The 15,985-nt window shown below is 42.3% G+C and overlaps 1 protein-coding gene across 2 annotated transcripts in view; it reads right to left on the reverse strand.

Annotated features, from left to right (window-relative positions):
• Positions 1-2,630: 2,630 nt before the first annotated feature.
• LOC137470546 (gamma-aminobutyric acid receptor subunit rho-2) overlaps positions 2,631-15,985 on the reverse strand; it is a 31,633-nt gene continuing 18,278 nt past the window's right edge. Inside the window, exons 4-9 of one of the 2 annotated variants that reach the window (XM_068184028.1) lie at positions 13,359-13,582; positions 9,984-10,066; positions 8,572-8,712; positions 8,190-8,342; positions 7,368-7,564; positions 2,631-3,348 (exon numbers count right to left, since the gene is read on the reverse strand). In XM_068184028.1, the coding sequence (XP_068040129.1) occupies positions 3,040-3,348; positions 7,368-7,564; positions 8,190-8,342; positions 8,572-8,712; positions 9,984-10,066; positions 13,359-13,582 (1,107 nt within the window). In that variant the 3' untranslated portion in view covers positions 2,631-3,039. The remainder of the gene's footprint in view (positions 3,349-7,367; positions 7,565-8,189; positions 8,343-8,571; positions 8,713-9,983; positions 10,067-13,358; positions 13,583-15,985) is intronic. The other variant, XM_068184029.1, reaches the window with a different exon arrangement.

Here is a 15,985-nt window from a genome sequence, read left to right on the forward strand (position 1 = left end):
AGTCATGATTCGAAGTAAAATTACAGTGGAGTCAGACCTAGAATGAGCAGAGCCAACATCTGCAATTGGACCAAGTTGTCCAGAGAAGGCATTTTCATCAGTGACCTCAATTTGCCCAAATCTCCTGTGTACTTCTGAAAATCCTCTCCTTCCGTAGGTTCATTGTCCATCTGCTCAGCTCTTCAGAGAACTGGGTTGCATCCATGAAACAGCATTCAGAGCCCAGATTCAGGCACTCTCTCTCAAAACACTTGTTTTGGGATCTGGCAGCTGGAAGTTAGACAATGCTCACGGAGTCCCTTGTAATCCAAGGGAAATCAAAGGTGAAATACATTGTCAATACCACACTTCAAATATTTGTTCTAACTTCATGCCTAGCCAGTCTCCTCTGAATAAACAGAAGAATACAATTCATAATGCTGACTGAAGGAGAAGACTTGGCTTTATTTGCATCTATACTTTTAATTTGCTGTTTCAATTAATAACGAGCTTAAGTAATGCCCTAAGATAGAGGATGGATTTTTTTTTCGCTTTAGCAGAAAAACACCCTCTTGATGGTTTTATAGGCTGACAAAAGCAGACATCAATTTCCATCAGTTATGTACACGTGCAGATAAAATAACAAAAATCTCCAAAAGATGCCTATTAGACATCAGAACTACTGGGAATGCTAGTACAAAGATGATAGGACCTAAAGGACATTTTTGCCATTACATAACTTCTAAGGGAACAGGAACTGTAGTAAAAAGAAATGGCAAAGTAAAGCACTAGAACTTCCTGGGTTTTCTATACCAGGAGACATTATTTATCGACAGCGCTCACTTTCGGGCTGTTTGTCTGCACTTATCCCTGGTTTAGTATCATTGTAATGCAGGGGAGTTCTAATAGCATCATAAGGCAGGAGGGATACCTGCTTTCTTCCAGCTGGACTGGTTCAGAGGATGCATTTGAAGAACTCACTGGTAACTAATACAAAATTGGATTCCCACTGGGTGACCTGCTCAGAAATAGCAGAATAGGCATCTCCACACACGTGCTATCCGAGCCTGCTGAGCCCCTCGGCACCTTATGAGGTAGGCGAATCCTAGCGCTCCTCACTTCCTAGATGGAGGAGCTGAGGCACTGCGAGGTTAAATGGCACGTGCCGTGGGTAATGCCGAAAGACTGGCAAAACAGGGAGGCACAGGAACCAAGTTTCTCACTCCCTGAACTCTCTGGTGGCTTCATGGTGTAGTTCTGCTGCCTTTCCCCAGCAAAGGTCCCTTTGCTGCAACTGTCCTGCTGCCAGCTGGGACATCGGCTCCTGTTTTACACTCAGAACTGCTAATGCTGAAGAATGCAGTTATGCCCAGGCTTTAACCTCTCAAAAGATGAGTGGTCTATTTCTTTAATATTCTTTGTGTCTTTCTTGTAGTGATCTCCACCTGTCAATGTGAGAAGTATCCAGGTTTCAGCTCCATGGGCAATGAGTGGTAAATGCACTCTCCTGGTGGCTCAGGAGACAAGTGGCAGGCTAGGCAATCCTGCCCCTCAGACACTGTCCTTCCTCTTCTTGCCAGCAATTTCAGGACTGTGGTTTCTTGCTTTTATGACCAGACAGAACTCCATTCATGTCAGTTATTAATGTGGCTGATTAAAGGGGAACATAGTTGTTGATTTTAGCTTCTCTCATCAATTTTGTTTCCACTAAATCAGTGCCATCATCACCTTGACTTAGGCAGTAATATTTGAGGCACAAGGGAAAACCTGGGTATTGTTGACAGCCAAGAGTTGATATTTTTCTGCTTTCTACATCCCCTGAGATTTCAGATGTAAGAATTCCTGCTATGTAAGCAGAAAATTTCATGTGCTGACAAATAATTATGGTTACATCACTATTTTTGTTTGCTTTTTCTTTATTCTAACCTCAGTCCTGGCTCTTCACACTTCAAGCTCTGCCCCCACTGCTCAGCTTCAGCTTGGTAAACAAGTGTTTTGATGTACGTAATCTCCACGACAGCCAAAAAGTCATGGTGTTTTCTTAAAATAAGGAGCACACAAACCTGAGCCTTGCTGTCTTGTTGCTATCATGTTTCTACATTTGGGTTTTTTGCTGTCAGTGTTGTTAGCAAAGGAAAGGGAGATATCATAGGATAGGAAAAGAACTGCCAAGCACATAAGGGTGTTATAATGCTGTGCAGCAGCTTCAAAGGACTTACATCGACCTTAGACCCACAGTATTATCCTTGGCCATTTAATCTCTGACATGCCTCTGTTTCTGCAGAGAGGTTCTGGCAGACATGCATCCCTTTTGATCCCAAATGCCTGAACAGAAGGTCATTGTGTTGACTGGGAGAGGCACATTGGGATATACAGTTTGCCTGTGGGCTGCACTTTGTAATCTAGAAAAAACCCCGCTGACTCAATCATACCACCTGTGCTCTGTAACCAGCCCAGCTGATCCTGGCCAGCCAGCTGTCCTAATGGTACTGATGAAGGTCCTATCCAGACAGAAAGCAGAATCTGTACCCTTAAAGGAGGTGCTCTTCACAAAACAGTGGAAAAAAGTTATGTTTATATGCCAAAGAAGAAAACAAAATAGTTTTCTCAAAAGTAAAGGGAAGTGCTCACTCAGTTTCCTTACAGGAGAAGCACCGTCCAGATCTCCCCACACAAGTTGCATTTATTTAATTCCTTACAGCTCACATGAGCACTGTCTTTGGTTGTCCATTGCACAGCAGGCACCACCCATATGGCCAGTCCCAAACGTGTATCCAGCACCTTTTGGCTGTATGGAGGACATGTATTTTCAAGTATGAGAAATGGCATGTGTCATAAAGCACACAGGAGCAAGGGGGTGGGCTGGAAACCAACCAGCACAGCAAGTTCCTCCATGAGGCCTGCACATGCAATTGCCTCCTGGGGGCTCTGTCCTCCCATTTACACTTCAAAGAAGCAATACAATAATCAGGTTGCTAGCATTGTGTCCAGGTAAGACAAAAAAAAAGTACCAACAAAAGTGTTTTGTAGACATCTTCTGATTCAGAAGTGCCATCATGCTTAGCTAAATACAGACCAGTATATCAAATTAAAAAATATATAGGTGCCTGGGAATATCAACCTTGAATATTTATCAATTGCATGGGTGTTCTGGATGATGCGCAAGCCCACATGGCCCTTCAGGCCTCTCTTCCTTGATGAATTAGATTCATTGCTCATAGCTAGATGCACAACCATCTTTTCTGGTTTTTCCTCTTCTGGTACCGTCTGGTTTCTTGTATACCCTGCCAGGCTGTTGGCATCAGATTCACTGTAGTTTCCATCCAGCATCATAGTTTTCGAGTGAGGTATTCCACATGAACACGAAAACTAGAGACATAAACAAGAAATATAGCTGAATTTTGGAAAAACATGTAAGCAACCAAAATTATGGCTATTAACAAACAGCTTGTAAACAGTTGAGGTCAAAATTTTGATTGAGATATTTTAAGTTCCTCTTTGAACAAAAAGGTCTTTTTTTTTTTTTTTTTTTTTTTTTCAAAAGGAAGAAACAGGGTTTATCTCCACTGCTTGGACAAACAGCTTCAGAAAAGATTAGAAAAATGCTTTAGCAGACATACAGTCTAAGCAAAAGGTCTTCTTAGGTAGCTGTTGTTCAGCCTTACTGTCTTGAGATTCCTTATTATTCATTCTTTGTGTTTATAAATATTCATGGAGAAGATGCAGTTTAATCTGTGGAAATGGCTTATCCAGTACATGTTATGGGAAGAAAAGGGCCAAGTTCTGGTTTTACAGATACACATGCTTTTTTCATAAATCTGATTTTAAACCAAGCAGAGGACCCGCTAAAAGCATAATGTCAAATCCCAGCTCTGTTGGAGCTAATAGCAAAACTTGTATTGACTTCAGCAGCACCAGCATGCATCCCACAAGTCTAAAACATTCCAATGCATACAGATAGAATTTTGAATAGGAAATGCAGTCTTCAACCATTCAAAACCTTCAGTTTTCCTATCCCAGCAATATGGATTATGCATTTGCATGCAACGAAAATGGACTCCAAAATGTCATTTCTGCTAGGAGTTCCTGTCTCTGATTTCCCAAAGACCAATTTCCTTACCCAATAATACTCCACCAACTTTGATGTGTGTGTTTTCCAAGAACTTGTTTTCAAGGACATGTTCAGCTAAAACAAATGTATATATCTGAATTCATATATATGTAAAAATGTATATAAAATCAATATGTAATATTCTGGATGCCATTGGAAAACCCTGCAGTCAAGGCTTTTCCTTCAAATTATTTAAACAACAGATCACATTGCTTATTGAAAACCTTAAAATCAACCCAGGGATTATTTTCTGTGTTCTTGGCATAACTAAAAGGTTATATCAGCATATCAGCAGGTTATGTTCAGAAAAACACGACAAATTAGTAGCCTTCTTACTTTACTTTTTTTGATCACTGCATGAGTACAACTGAACATCAGCTGGGTTTTAAGACATATTTTATTCTAAGCAGGCACACTTTGAAAAACCCACACCCCAAAACTAACAAAACCAAACCAAAACAGAACAAAACCAGAGTTCAGGTCCCCAAAAAAGGACTGCTGTGATTTAACGCCAGCTGACAAATAAGCATCATGCAGTCGCTCAGTCAACCCACCTTCCCCCCTGAACTCCGGAAGGTTGTGGAGAAGAATCAAATGTAAAACTTGTAGATTGAGATAAGAATAGTTTAATAATTGAAATGTGTCCTATGGTGTGGAATATTGCTTTGGCTCATTTGGGTCACCTGTCCTGGTCATGTTCCCTCCCAACATTTTTAGTTTACCTCCTCACTGGCAGAGCATGACACACAAAAACGTCCTTGACTCAGGACAAAAACAATTTAGCAACAACATCAGTGTGTTACAACATTATTCTCACACTGAATTCAAAACACAGCACTGCACCACTACTGAAAAGAAATTAACTCTATGCCAGCCCAAACCAGAATAAAACCAAACCTTGAAAAAAGCCACAGAGGAGAATTTCATGTCATGCTCTTTATCATGAACTGACAGGTCCAGGAGATGGTGGCTGTGTGTGAAGGACAGCAGTTACAATAACAAGCTAATTGCTGCAGGACTCAGCAGAGAAAGCAATTTTGCAGATTTACTGTCAGCCCCCAGGTCAAATTAGAGTTCCCATGGCTTCAAGAGAGCCTGACATGCTAGAAACCCACCTCCACAGAACCTAAAATTACACTCATCCTCACATAGGCACGTACACGCAGGGGTGCACTACATAATTTCACCCTGCAGGACTTTTAGCCTATGTCTACAATAATAATTCAAAGACTGCCAAAGAGCCTCTTTGGACATGGGAATGCAGCTGACAATACTGTTAAAGTGTCAGAAAGGTCTCTGGCCTCTCTCAGCCCAGCAAGCACTGAAAACTTCCCAGGTATGGGCTGGGAATAAGCATGGGGCCACAGAACTTTTGCCAAGGCCATTTCACAGCAGCTCCTGTGATCTTCAGGGAGAGATGGTTTAGTTTTAGATACTGCATGTCTTTGTCCCTGGCACATTTAATTTCTTAATGTAGACATAACATAGAGCTCTCTTCTGGGCAGCCTTACATGTTCATACTAGAACTTTTGGGGTCTTTCATTGGGGAGCAGCTCTGGCTGATAAAATCTGCATCTACTGTGAGAAATGCCTCTTCTGTTTCTTCAAGAGCTTCTTCCTCAAATAATGCTGTTTATTATCTCTGTTCCCATTTCCCCTACTGAAGAATAATATTGTCACACATTGAAGACTAGGTACAATATTTTCCCTTGTGCAGTAAAAAGGCATTTGCTGAATATAGAATTCAATGCACAAGACTCAATAAAGGGCAGATTTATGATAGAAATAACAAGCTACACCATCACTGGATGTGACAAAAAAAAATTCTAGAAAACTTAGCAGAAAATTAACAAACCCTCTTAAGTTAATTTCATCCCTCCAGTACAGTTCAAAATAAAGGAGAAGAGTTTTCATCTTAAAAAAAAAATACAGGTTTGTTCTAGGCAAGTCAAACTTAGCAAGGATATTTCTTGTTACTTCCCATGACCTGACAAGACACCATATTCTTTGGACATGGGATGCCTGAGCAGGGCTGGCTAAAATGCCACAGACCACTGCTCACATGCAGCAAGTCAGACACACTGGAGTCACTGTTCTTGCACAGAGCATCTCAACCTTGTATTGCAGAGAACTGCTGGGCCCCAGGTGGGGGCTAGGAGGGGCATAGATAAGATACTCAGAAGCTGTTCAAGCAGCTTTCCAGAATCATAATGCTGTTGAGAAGGCCTTGAAGAGAGGTAAAATTTCATCATGGAAGTCTGGTAAATTTATCCAGTTGTTTTTTTTTTAAAATGTATCTAATTACATTTTTTACAGTATGCCAGCTGAGAGAGGTGCTGGGCTGTTAGGGGGTTTGTGCTGTTCTTCAAGAAAGTCATAGGGAGAACAGGAAGGGAAAGATAAGGACATGCAAAACCGAAAGAGTAGTTCATAGAGGGAAATAATAGCATGGTTAAATTGTATGAAAGATTTTGTCTGCATTGGCATTTCCAACAAGCTTATACAAATTTCTCCAGGAGTCAAAGACAGTAGGCTATCAGTAGACTAATGTGAGTTCCTACTGAGAAGAAAGAAACTGTAAAACATGGTGATATCCTGGGTGTATGGGGACTGAAAAAATTTTGTTTCTAAGCCTTCGGGTTCAAAAGGACATGGTGCTTTGTTTAATCACAAAGAAGGGCCTAGAGGTCTGTAAGACACCTCAGGCTGGAAAGGACTTCAGGGCATCTCTAGTCCTATGTCCTGCTCGTAGCAGGGCCTAGATGGTCAGGGTGTATCAGGTCTTGAAACACTCCAGGGATGCAGGATAAGACCTTTTATAGCACATTAAGAAGTACAAGCATAAACTTGGCTGATTGTTGTTTGTGCTTGGTGATGGGGAACACCTCCACTATTACATCCATTAAATCCAGTTTCCAGAGGGAGGAAACTAATTTGCACCAAGTAGCACCTTTAGCTTACTAAACCAGAATCGTGGCAGCTGCAGCGAAGTATCAGGTTTTATACTCTCCCCTCTTGCCATTCCCTCACATTTCCAGGTTGCAGTCTTTCCCAGTACAGATCACACTCTCTTCTCTGATGTTTCTATGAAGATCCATTAGATCAAATCCTGTATTTGTGTATTAGCAATTCAGCCTGAGGTGGAGCGGTCTAAACGGACCCAATTACACACATGGTTGTCAATGTTTTCCCATTAACAGACAGTCAATATAAAGACCAGATCAGCTGTAAGGGGGAAAAAAAAAAGGAATAAGTGCACGGCAAAAGTGTTTCTCACCCTCTCCCGCAGTTTCCTCTCCTTCCGCTCTTGCACCGTTGTCAGGTAATTCACAGCCGCGTATTCCAACACCGAGAGGAACACAAACACAAAACTGACCCACAGGTAAATGTCCACTGCTTTGATGTAGGAAACACGAGGCATGGAGGCATTCACCCCAGTGATGATTGTGGACATGGTCAGCACGGTGGTTATCCCTGGAAAGAACCAAGAGAAAGAAATGTTATTGACTGATACAGTCCATAAGGGGTTTTGTGTCTAGAAAAACAGAAATTATGGCCTACATGATGCTCTGAAAGATGTTCGGTATGAACATCTTTACCATGTGTGTAAAGTATCTCTTCTGCTAATGCAGAATTGTTCCCCCGCCTACAGTTTTGTGCTCATGATGTGTTGAGTTTTGAGGAGCAATGGAGCAGTCAACATTTTGCATTTAACAAACAGCATTTAACTCCCTCTGTAAACTCCAGGGTTTAAACACAATGCTGTTAAAACATATTTTTACACACCTAATCCTAAGATCAGGTCTGCTAAGACCAGTGGTGACAAGGACTCCTGTTTCCTAGCTGTGCCGTTCTGTGTTACAGCTTCATTTTTAAGACCACATGATTTTCTGTCCTGAGCTACATATAAGTGAGGAAGACTGCTAAATGATGAAGGACTTAAGACAAAGTGCAAGTTATACATTATATTAATCATCAGATAAAACCACCATTTGCTTGCACAATATCTTCAACCATCAAAATGAACAGTTCCCTTTCCTGCCAAAACCTTCACATTCAAAGCTTTCCACAAGCCATGGATTGTTGCAGTTGTTCTCACCCAAAGAGACTCTAGCAGGAACTGCTCGTCGGTCAATCCAGAAGGACACCCAGGACAACATGACCATGAGAGTGGCAGGGAAGTAGGTTTGGAGCAAGAAGAAAAAGATGTGTCGACGTAACGTGAAATTTATATAGAGGCGGTTGTACCAACCTTTGAGAGAGGAGGAAAGCCAGGATCAGTGAGAACAGCTTGGACAGCAGGTACAGGGAGACAAGATCTTTCTTTGGTTCTTTTATTTCTAAGACTAGTAAAACAAGAAACTGAGTTTTCAAACAGGCTGTGGAGACTACACGTCAGTGACATAATCCCAAGAGCCCCCTCAAAGCAGTTAATACAGTATTTGGTTTAGCAATAGTATGACATTAGAAAAGGTCAATACCTGTGCTACTGTAGAAAGCCAGTCTTGATGTGGTGTGGAATTTTTGTATCAAAAACTGAGACAAAGAAATTTTTTCATCGGTTTTCAGAGATTCATTCCCATTTTTCCAATACAGCATCAGATCTTCATCAGTGTAAGCATCTTAGGGAAAGAAGAAATACAATGTGATGTGACTTTAGCTTAGAGGTTCAATAAAAGTTAATACATCCACTCTTTGGCATATACTAATGCCACAAGTAAGTTTGCCAACAACAAAGGAGTTCAAAAGATCTTGTCATATACCGTGACAACAACAAAAATCTGGTTCAAGATTCAAGAAAACAAATCCTCGTTTTACTTCACATTGAAATGACAGTTAGAATGGTACTCTTCTGAACATCAAAGACTAAAAACAGATAATAGCTCAGGAAATAATCATGGGTAAAACACCTTAATTTAGAGGAAGGAGGAAGCACGGACACATCAAACTATCTTAGAATGATAAAAGCAAAAGGAACAGGTGAGAAGCAAAAACCCAGAAATATGTTAAAATTATAAACAAAAAACATAGAGAACTTGTTCACTAAGTAACAGGAATGGGAAATGAGAAAAGGGTTATCAAGACCATCAGGGACAGGGGCAGATGGCTTAGGGACAAGAGGCTGGGGGTACAGGGCTTGTTCAGCTGGGAGAAGAGCAGTCTGTGGTGGGGTCCAGCTGCTGCTCTGCTGACCCTCATGGAGAAGGTGGCAAGCAGCCTTTTCCCAGATGCTTTGACAAATGGGAACGAAAGGACAAGAGGCAAAGGCTGCAAGTCCAGCAAAGGATTGTTCCCAAGCAGATAAAAGGAAACATTTTCAGGATCAAGGCTGTCAAATATTTGAGCATGTTGCAGAGAAAAGTTGTGGAGCCTGAATTATCTTGTTCAAAAGATAATTCTTTGTCGAAATGGACACAGGCCTAAGCAACTCATCATGAAGAACTCCCTGCTCTCAGCAGAGTATTGGAGCAGCTGACCTCAAGGTCAGTGAAAATTATCCTCTGATTCTGATTCTGCTTTTTGCAGAGGAACATTCAGTTAAATAAGTGGGAGGACCTCAAAACAACCAGATATTAGTCTTGCCATACACTGGAGAAAGTCTACCAAAAAGTTCTACTGTTCACATTACTTTCTCCACCAAAGCTGAGTCCAGATCACAGTGTTTGCAGGATCAGGATTATGTAATAGGATGTTTTCCTTGCAAATTCTGGTCTTGCAGCACAAGGACTAGATACTGCTAGTATCAATACTGCTGAGTCAACAGGACTCCTAGTAACTCTGATGAACTATTTTTTCAGGCTCTAAAATTGACAGTATTCTGAAACGTATCCCTTGAAATGTTTGTGCAGCCAGCCATGGAGAACATCTAGCTAGAAACACAAATACAACGTACAGCTTTCCAGCTCCAGAGAACATGTCTGAGAGTCCAGGGGGAAGTGGCTGAAGTCCATGTTGCACATTGCTGTCACTGTGACTCTAGAAATCAAAAATTAGAAAAGCTGGTTTCTATGAGGAGCAATCAAGAGAGAATGTTATCACAGATAATTATTCTGCAGCTTTTAAGCCAGAAATATTGCATGGTGTTTGCAAAAAATCCACAGGAAAATGCCTACCAACTCTCCATGTTCAAGCTAGATGGATTATACACAGAAACTCCAAAAATGTAATTTCAATATCATGGAACTAAAGCACTATCTTGGATGTTACTGTTATACTAATGCCAGTACAGGTATTTCCTCTGTGTTTTATATACAACTATTTGCCTACAAGACTACAATGTAAAGTAACTTCACCATTTACATTTGAATATTACCTTATGTGCAGTTTAATTAAGGTTTCCACATTTTCCTCATTGCTCAGTTCCCTCCATAGTCACCCCCAGAATGACCCAAGCCTGAGGAATATGACCATCCTTATTGCAAGACACAAAATTCCTTCAGTACATGTATTATTAAGGCAAAAGCAGTTTCTTACAGCTCCCAATAAACCCTTTTAATCAGAGGAGTGTATTTCTGGGGCAGGGGTTGTAAAATGGGTGCAGCTGGTTTTCAGCAAGTGAGATTTGCTTCTGTTAAGTTTTTGTCTTAGCTGAAAAGCTGCAGCAATCACAGCTCCAGTTTTTAAACTAGTCCAGTTGTGCACAATGTTACATAAGAAATTTTCCAGTGGGTCAGTGAACTTTCTCTTGCAGATGGATTTGCAGTGGAGCTCTCGATTTAGGAGGGGCAAATCAGCTGTGACTCATCGTTTCAGAGGCCGACTTACGTTGGTTGTGACCATTTTTTAGATGCATTGCAGATGTTGATAAAGGACTTCTCCTCTGTTCCAGGGATTGTGATCCTAATCCTACCCTGACCTAGACACTCATCATCCCTGAAAGGCACATGCTGTTCATTTTGACTATAAACTAGAGCAAAGTTTAAAGAATGTTGTTGGGGATATGCTCCAGAAGGTATCCTGCAACAATGACCTCCCCTAACTGTGAGCAGCATTTAAGCATTGTATAACTCAGTCTCATTAAAGTGTGTTATTTTCTCTCTCTGGTGTCACCTAACTGTGGCACAACCTGTAGTCAATAACTTGTTAGTCAGGGGCAGAACAGAAACTTGGCTGATCAATATGATATTCCTCAATTAGAGTGCAGTGTCCAGGTTGCTTTGAAGGCCCAAGGCCCAAAACAGGAATGAAATGCTTCCCAGTCCACTGCCAATCCCATGAAGACATCTCAAGATATAGGAGGCATTCCCAGCACTACTGGACACCCATGCTTTTTCATCTGGATATTGTTCTGAGTGTTCTAAACACCACCAGGCCCCAATGCTTTGGAGATTTTCTTTCTCCTTGGATTTTACGTATCAAATTATCAATTTAACAATTGTGCAACTGGCTGTGGTTAACTCACAGGCTTCTCTCTTGTGGGTAACATTAAACAGCCACATCACCTCCTCAACTGATCACAGAAGCAAACTTAATAGAAAACCTTTCCAAGTTTTTGAAAATCACTTTACCATAGCTGAAATTAATAAGTTCCAGAAAGATCCTAGAACAGAAATCCTTTGCTACAAAATATTCAAAGGTCACTCTACACTCAGAGCATGTTTTCTGTCCTGGGGAAATATCCATTTTTTTGGGCTCTTGAGCTTTTCTCCTCTGGCAGTGTGTTTTTCTCTGCTTCTCTTTATTCATTCTTCTGAAGGAAATTAAATCTGCTGGGATGCTGATGCAAGCAGCCATAAAGGTGGGCTGGTTAGAAGGAGAAACTACTGAGCAAAAAACTGTCTGATGAAAAATATAGACAGAGAAAGGTTTGCCAGCCTGGGAACAAGACAAATCCTTGAGAAGCACAGCTGGCCTCTTTGACATGCAGATAGGGTACCTAGAAACTGGAGACATCCTGAAATACCATCAATAACTGCCAAAAAAAAGTGCTTTAACAGGCATTTTATTGTAAGAAAAGGTAGGAAATTATCTTGAAAATAAAAAAGGGTCTGAGAGAACAGAAAACATCATTATCTATTAGCTCTTACAGGTGAAAAATAAAAATTACTAGCATCTATTGCCAATTCAAAGTGGTGGCATCCTACACCCTCTTATCTCTCTGGATATAAGGAGGCCATAATTTTTAATCAAATTGAAGCCTTTCTCTGAGACCTTTCCATGCTGCACATACTTTTCTGCTCCTTAGAAGGTTGAATTTGGTGCATGAACTTTTTACCAGCTCTTGGACACCCACCAAGGACTCTTGGCTGACTCCACACCCTGTGACTCAGAGCATCTCTGAAATGAGACACTGCTGTCTCACTCTGATCCCACTTTGGAGGCTGTTTCAGTTTGTCCTTCCATCCGTTGGATGATTTGGATCGCTTGATGGTATCGCTTGATACCAGTACTGTGCACCCACACAAGCAACCTGTCCTAAGTGTGCCTGAGGCTATATTGTGGATGAGTTGCTTCACCAATATAAATACCCTGGTTAGTTATTGGCTGTTGCCACATGATTGATAGATGCTAAATTATTGATTGCTGATCCTAATGTGCAATAGAGTGATATGGATATACAGTCACTTTATTAATCACGGGTATAGTTGCCAGTGGTGATTTTGTGGTAGTTTGCTTGCTAGTGGTGATTTTTGTGGTATTTTTAATAATCTGTAAAAAGGTAGAGAAGTTTAGAGGATTAAGCCTCCGTATCCTTGTGTATTACAGAATCATGCAAACCACAGTCATGATCCGTGTATACCCGCAGGATGGATAACCCTCCAGGTCATGAGAGGCATCCCTTAGGATTCTTCCAGCCAACAAATCTTCTAGAAAACCAGGATGTCTTTAATACTGCCATTTCAGCTTCAATAAACTTAAACATTTACATCAACAGGAAAGCACCACAACTGAAAAAAATTCTAGACAAACAAGAAGGAAAATAGGATCATTATAGAGGTCACCATCTGGTATATCAGCAGCTTCCAGTTTAATCACACACTGACCCTGGGATGAACATTCCTGCTTGACTAAGCCCTCCACTGACTGCAAAGAGTTGGGAGCATACTTCCCTCAGGAGGAGATTATCCTGTTGCTGCCCACAGCATGGATTCTCAGAGTTTCCTGCAAAGCATTTTGTACTGGACACTCTGGAAACAGGGCTCTGCATCAGCAGTGGGAGTAGTAGGATTGGCAGTAGCAATCCTGGTGATCACCAAAATCAAGCCTAGAGCAAAACTGGCAGCAAAGCCCCAGGGGATGCTCAGGGGAAGCAGGGCTGCTCCGTTACCTCATGCTGTAGAGGACGTGCCCATCGGGGAACACTCGCAGCATGATGTTGTCTGTGGTGGTATCATGAATGAAGGACCTCTTGGAATGCACAAAGAAGACATCAGGGACCCAGATCTTCTTCACCAGCCTGCCATCAAAGGTCATGCTCTTGTTGTTGGTGCTGGGAAACGAGAGACGCTCATCCTTCCAGTAGTGCCTTAAGTACAAGGTCATAGTGAAATCCTTCAAAAAAGGGAAGAGAACCAGAAACGGAAGAGAGGTCTGTTAGTGCTGCACTCTACAACTAGGACACACCAGAAGGAAAACTCACTCCCACCAGATAGATGAGATCTCTCCACTCTCAACTCCTGATTCTTTCCTAGGTCGATGCTCTCTGTCAGTAGATTTTCCTGACAAAATAATTTCAGCCAAAACAAAGCACAGCCAACTAATGAATTTATTACAGTGCCCAGTAATGTTCGGTCCCAAACAGGATATAAATATGCCCCAAGAGAAGCAATGCCCTACAGAAATGATTCTTCAATTCTGGCAAAATTATCTTACAAGACTATGGTAGCAATAGGATGATCAAGAGGAAAAACTGCAAGTTAGCTTAATGGTCAGGCAAAACACTAAGCAATTTATCCCCAAAAGGACTAAATTGTTGCAAACAGCAACCAAGTGAGGGAACTGTGTTTCCTACCATGTAAGTGTGTAAATGCAGTTCCCTTTTAGGCTTGTTGATGGGGCAGGAGCTTCAGTGACATAAAGGAAAACATCTGTTTGTTGATCCCAACCTGGCAGTTGCTGCTTTTAGAGCTGAATCTACTCTCATGCTGAGAGATCAAATACACTTATTTTCTTTATACTCCCAATTAAGCAAGTTATTATGGGAGCTGCAGTAGCTAAGTCTGAGCAGGCAGCAACACAGGCCAAGGTTTCTCCCTAACCATGTGGCAACCACTTTCTCAAACCACAGCCAATCGATTTGGTGACAGTGACAATCAGTTACGCTGATTCTCTGCTTCAAAGGGCTATCTCACAGCAGCTGTGCATTGCCAGTAGGTTTTTCATTAATTTGTCAGAGAAGGCTTGAGTGCCAGCCCTCACCTTGCTGTCTGGCACAGTACAGAGCTGGCCAGACCTCTCTGACCATGGCAGAGAATGTCCAGGGGACACTTCTGCTCACCCACCTGCAGGTGCCACCTAACCAGACTGGTCCCAGGCTCCCTCACTGCTCATCCCAGGGATGCTGCCAGCTCCTGTTCCCTACTGGACACTGGCCACCTTCCCCTTACATCTACAGTCCCAAAGAAACTTCCAGCAACTACTGCCACTGGCAGAGCTGCACTGTCCCTACTGGACACTGGCCACCTTTCCCTTACATCTACAGTCCCAAAGAAACTTCCAGCAACTACTGCCACTGGCAGAGCTTAGGTTACGGCCCAGCTAGAAGAGTCAGCCTCAGGGGCTGGACATCATCAGTTTGACTAGAGCTGAGGAAAAGGGAACCAAGGAAAAGGCACAATTGCTGCTTTCTTAGGAGTCGGTGCAAGTTATGGTAGAAGTCAAAAAAGGAGTAAAGAAGAGCCTGGCTATTCAGCATTGCCGGTTTCCTGGCCATGACGTGAGATAGAGGGACATGGGGCTCCAGGATAGGAGGACCATTCTCATGGTTTAACTCCAGACAGCAGCTCAGTACAACACAGACACTTTCTCACTCCTCTCTCCCACCACCTCCAGCCAATCTGATGGGGAGTAGACTTAAAATAAGTTGGGTTGAGATAAAAACAGTTTAACAATTGAAATAAATAGTAATAAGAAGAGTAATGAAAAGGAAGATGAAAAGAGATAGAGGGGCAAAACTCCAGAAAAACAACTGATGCACAATACAGCTGCTGACAGATGCCCAGCCTGTCCTCCAGCAGCGATCGGCCCCTCCCAGCCAACTCCCCCCAGTTTGTACACCGGGCATGATGTTCTGTAGTGTGGAACGTCCCTTTGTCCAGTTCAGGTCAGCTGTCCTGGCCATGCTCCCTCCTGGCTTCTTGTGCCCCTCCTCACTGGCAGAGCATGAGACACTGAAAAGTCCTTGACTCAGGGTAAGCACTGCTGAGGCACAACTAAAACATCTGTGTGTTACCAACATTGTTCTCGTACTAAATCCAAAACACAGCACTGAGCCAGCTACTAAGAAGAAAATTATCTCTATCCTAGCCAAAACCAGGACAGCCAAGCAGCCTGAGGCTGTGGCTGCAAAATGCCTCTGGGCAGCTCCATCATCAGCGCATAGGAGCCATCAGCCAGGCACCCTCAGCATTGCTTACAGCCACTGTAGAGGAAAGGTAAGAGACTGTCTGAAGGCACAGCCCAGGAGGGAACTCATTGCTTTCCAGGCCACCCCTCTCCCTGTCCTACCAGACTGGAGCTTCTCATCTTTCACTTTCAGCCCCTTTCTCTCTCCAAACAGCCAACACAGTGGCCTGTGCAATGGCCAACTCTCCTCTCTCTCCAATGGCCAACGTGGTGCACCAAATGCTGCCAACACAAAGTGGCAGCTGACAACAGCTTTTAAGCATAAAATCCAACTTAAGGAGGCTTTTTCATGGCATGATTCAAAAGAGGCAGAGTGCTGACCACTTGTTC

This window comes from Anomalospiza imberbis, chromosome 3 (assembly GCF_031753505.1).
Source record: "Anomalospiza imberbis isolate Cuckoo-Finch-1a 21T00152 chromosome 3, ASM3175350v1, whole genome shotgun sequence".
Classification (NCBI taxonomy): domain Eukaryota; kingdom Metazoa; phylum Chordata; class Aves; order Passeriformes; family Viduidae; genus Anomalospiza; species Anomalospiza imberbis.